The sequence below is a fragment of the Pelophylax lessonae genome, assembly GCF_965119305.1.
Source record: "Pelophylax lessonae genome assembly, chromosome: 4".
Taxonomy (NCBI): domain Eukaryota; kingdom Metazoa; phylum Chordata; class Amphibia; order Anura; family Ranidae; genus Pelophylax; species Pelophylax lessonae.
In genome coordinates, this window is record NC_138771.1 from 13,378,619 (window position 1) to 13,381,636 (window position 3,018).

General features: G+C 46.8%; 1 protein-coding gene across 2 annotated transcripts in view; it reads left to right on the forward strand.

The window, feature by feature from the left end:
• Window positions 1-1,378: 1,378 nt before the first annotated feature.
• The window catches only part of UACA (uveal autoantigen with coiled-coil domains and ankyrin repeats), a 195,450-nt gene continuing 193,810 nt past the window's right edge, over window positions 1,379-3,018 (forward strand). For both annotated transcript variants that reach the window (XM_082252996.1, XM_082252998.1), the window contains exon 1: window positions 1,379-1,526. In XM_082252996.1, coding sequence (XP_082109122.1) covers window positions 1,479-1,526 — 48 coding nt within the window. In that variant the 5' untranslated portion in view covers window positions 1,379-1,478. The remainder of the gene's footprint in view (window positions 1,527-3,018) is intronic.

Consider the following 3,018-nt stretch of genomic DNA (forward strand, 5'->3'; position numbering starts at 1 on the left):
CACAAGGGATGTTTACATTGCTTGTTACAGCAATAAAAGTGATCTGATTTTTTTTTTTTTTTTAAACTGTAATAGTTAAAAAAATAAATAAAATAAATGGGAAAAAAAAAATGTAGCCGCCCCCGTCACCGTTAGCTCGCGCACAATAAAAAACGTATACAGAAGTCGAGCCGCAAATTAAATCGCTGTTCAAACCACACATGTGAGGTATTGCCGCGATCGCCAGAGCGTGGGCAATAATTAAAAAAAGAAAGAGCTACACTCTAACTCTAAACTGGTAACCGTTAAATAAATTTAAAGAGTCGCCTATTGAGATTTCTATTGACCGTAGTTTGTCGCCATCCCACGGGGGGGGGGGGGGGGCGCAATTTTAAACCGTAACATGTTGGGTATCTATTTACTCGGCGTGACATCATCTTTCACAATATACAAAAAAAATGGGCTAACTTTACTGTTTAGTATTTTTTAAATGCAGTGAAATGTGATTTTTCTAAATTTTTCCAAAAAAATGGCGTTTTAAAGACCGCTGCGCAAATACAGCGTGACAACAAATATTGCAATGACCGCCATTTTATTCTCCAGAGTCTTTGCTAAAAAAAATATATATAATGTTTGGGGTTCTAAGTAGTTTTCTAGGAAAAAATACTGGTTTTAACGCGTGAACAAAAAGTGTCCGAAATAGGGCTGGGGGTAAAGTGGTTAAAGTGTATTTTTTCCCCCCAAAAATATTGTTTTTTTTTTTTTTTTCAGAATTGTCGCTCTTTTTTTTGTTTATAGCGCAAAAAATAAAAATCGCAGAGGTGATCAAATACCACCAAAAGAAATCTCTATTTGAGGCTGAAGAGGTTAAAGCGCGACATTTGGTATTTATTTATCAGGTAAAATCATATTTTTATTTTTTACAGTAAAGATTTTTTTTTAATTCATTAAAGTGTATTATTTCCCCGCAAAAAATAGCGTTTTACAAAAATTGCTGTGCAAATACCGCGTGACACGTAACAAATTGCAACGACCGCCATTTTATTCTCTGGGGGCTCTGATATATATATATGTATTATATTATATTTGGGGGTTCTAAGTAATTTTCTGGCAAAAAATCCTGATTGTTACCTGTAGGAGAGAAATGTCCCGGGTGAGAAATGGTTAAACCACCTCAGTGACCCGCAGCCGGACCCCGGTGTCACCCTCCGCCCCGCCCACCTCACACCTGAGTGACGTCACCGTCCCGCCGAAAGGTGTGTCTGTCCCTCAGCCAGGGGGGAAAAAAAAGTTCTGAGAGGAAATTCCGCCCCCAAAACTTTTCCATGGCTGTGATTGGCCGGAAGTCAGTCAGTCCTTGTCATTCCAGAAATCCTATTGGAGGGAAGGAGAGGAGCGGTTTACGGCAACCAGAGGGAGCAGACAGAGAAAGTGTGAGAGGAAAAGAGACGGAGAGACCGAGAGGAGAGAGGAGGAGATGTGAGAGGAGCGGAGCGGCCATGAAGAGTCTGAAATCCCGGCTGAAGAAACATGAAATCACCATCACTGTGAGTACCGGGGGGGAGGGGAGACTTCACTACACTACACCCTCCATGTGTCTGTCCCCTCCCCCCCCTACACCCTCCATGTGTCTGTCCCCTCCCCCCCCCCCTACACCCTCCATGTGTCTGTCCCCTCCCCCCCCCCCTACACCCTCCATGTGTCTGTCCCCTCCCCCCCTACACCCTCCATGTGTCTGTCCCCTCCCCTCCCCCTACACCCTCCATGTGTCCCCTCCCCCCCCTACACCCTCCATGTGTCCCCTCCCCCCCCCCCTACACCCTCCATGTGTCTGTCTCCTCCCCCCCCTACACCCTCCATGTGTCTGTCCCCTCCCCCCCCCTACACCCTCCATGTGTCTGTCCCCTCCCCCCTACACCCTCCATGTGTCTGTCCCCTACACCCTCCATGTGTCTGTCCCCTCCCCCCTACACCCTCCATGTGTCTGTAACCTCACCACCCCTACACCATCCATGTGCCTGTCCCCTCCCCCCCCCCCCTACACCCTCCATGTGTCTGTCCCCCCCTACACCCTCCATGTGTCTGCCCTCCCCCCCTCCCCTACACCCTCCATGTGTCTGTCCTTCCATGCACCCTCCATGTGTCACAGTTAGGTTGCAGTCACAGCTGTGCGTTTCCTAAGTTGTGGATCAAATCACAGAAGAATGTCAGTGTTGCTCTCTGATTATTATATTAGAAATAGAATGAAAAATTCGTTTTCTCTCTCTCTGTGATTTTGTACAGAGCAGGGAGAACCCCAATCAGATCTCCTCTCACTGTGCCCCCATTGTAAGATTTCCCCTCACTTCCTGTCCTGTAACCAATCAGGAAGTGAGAGCAAATCCCAAAAAATTAAAGGTATTCCTTGAGGACTCCCCCCAGGGTCACCAGATCACCAGATCCAGCGTCCCCATTGGAAGATTTCCCCTCTGTTACTCTTCTGGCGACCTCCCAACATGAGGGATTTTCTTTTCACTTTCAATAAAAGTAAAGAAATGGAGAGAAATACAGAGGGTGAATCTCCCTAATGGGGCAGCAATAACTGACAGGGGCTCTAATCCATCTCCACTCCATCCAAATCTACATAAAAGTTTTGCCTTTTATACTTTATTGCCCCCCCCTCCCCCGGTGTAGTAGCGGAGGTGTTTTTGCCGCTGTACAGAAGATGCTACAAGTTTGCCGAAACCTCCACTGAAAACAAAACCGCGTCTGAGAGGTTCCGGGGCGGATTCGGGGTGTTTGTTCCGCTTAGGGCGGCCATAGGTTAAACGCGTGAGAAAAAAAAGTGAGCGGGAATTGCGCATTGCCACGCCTCTCCGGTGTGAATTAAAGGCATCGCAGAGGTGAGAGATGAGGATCCTGGATTGGACGTTTCTTACTCTGTTATATTGTTGCTGCTTTTCATTATTGTACTGTGTGGTGGGATTGTGACGTTCTATGACAGTGATGGGAAACATCGGCACCCCCAGATGTTATGGAACTACATTTCCCATGATCAGG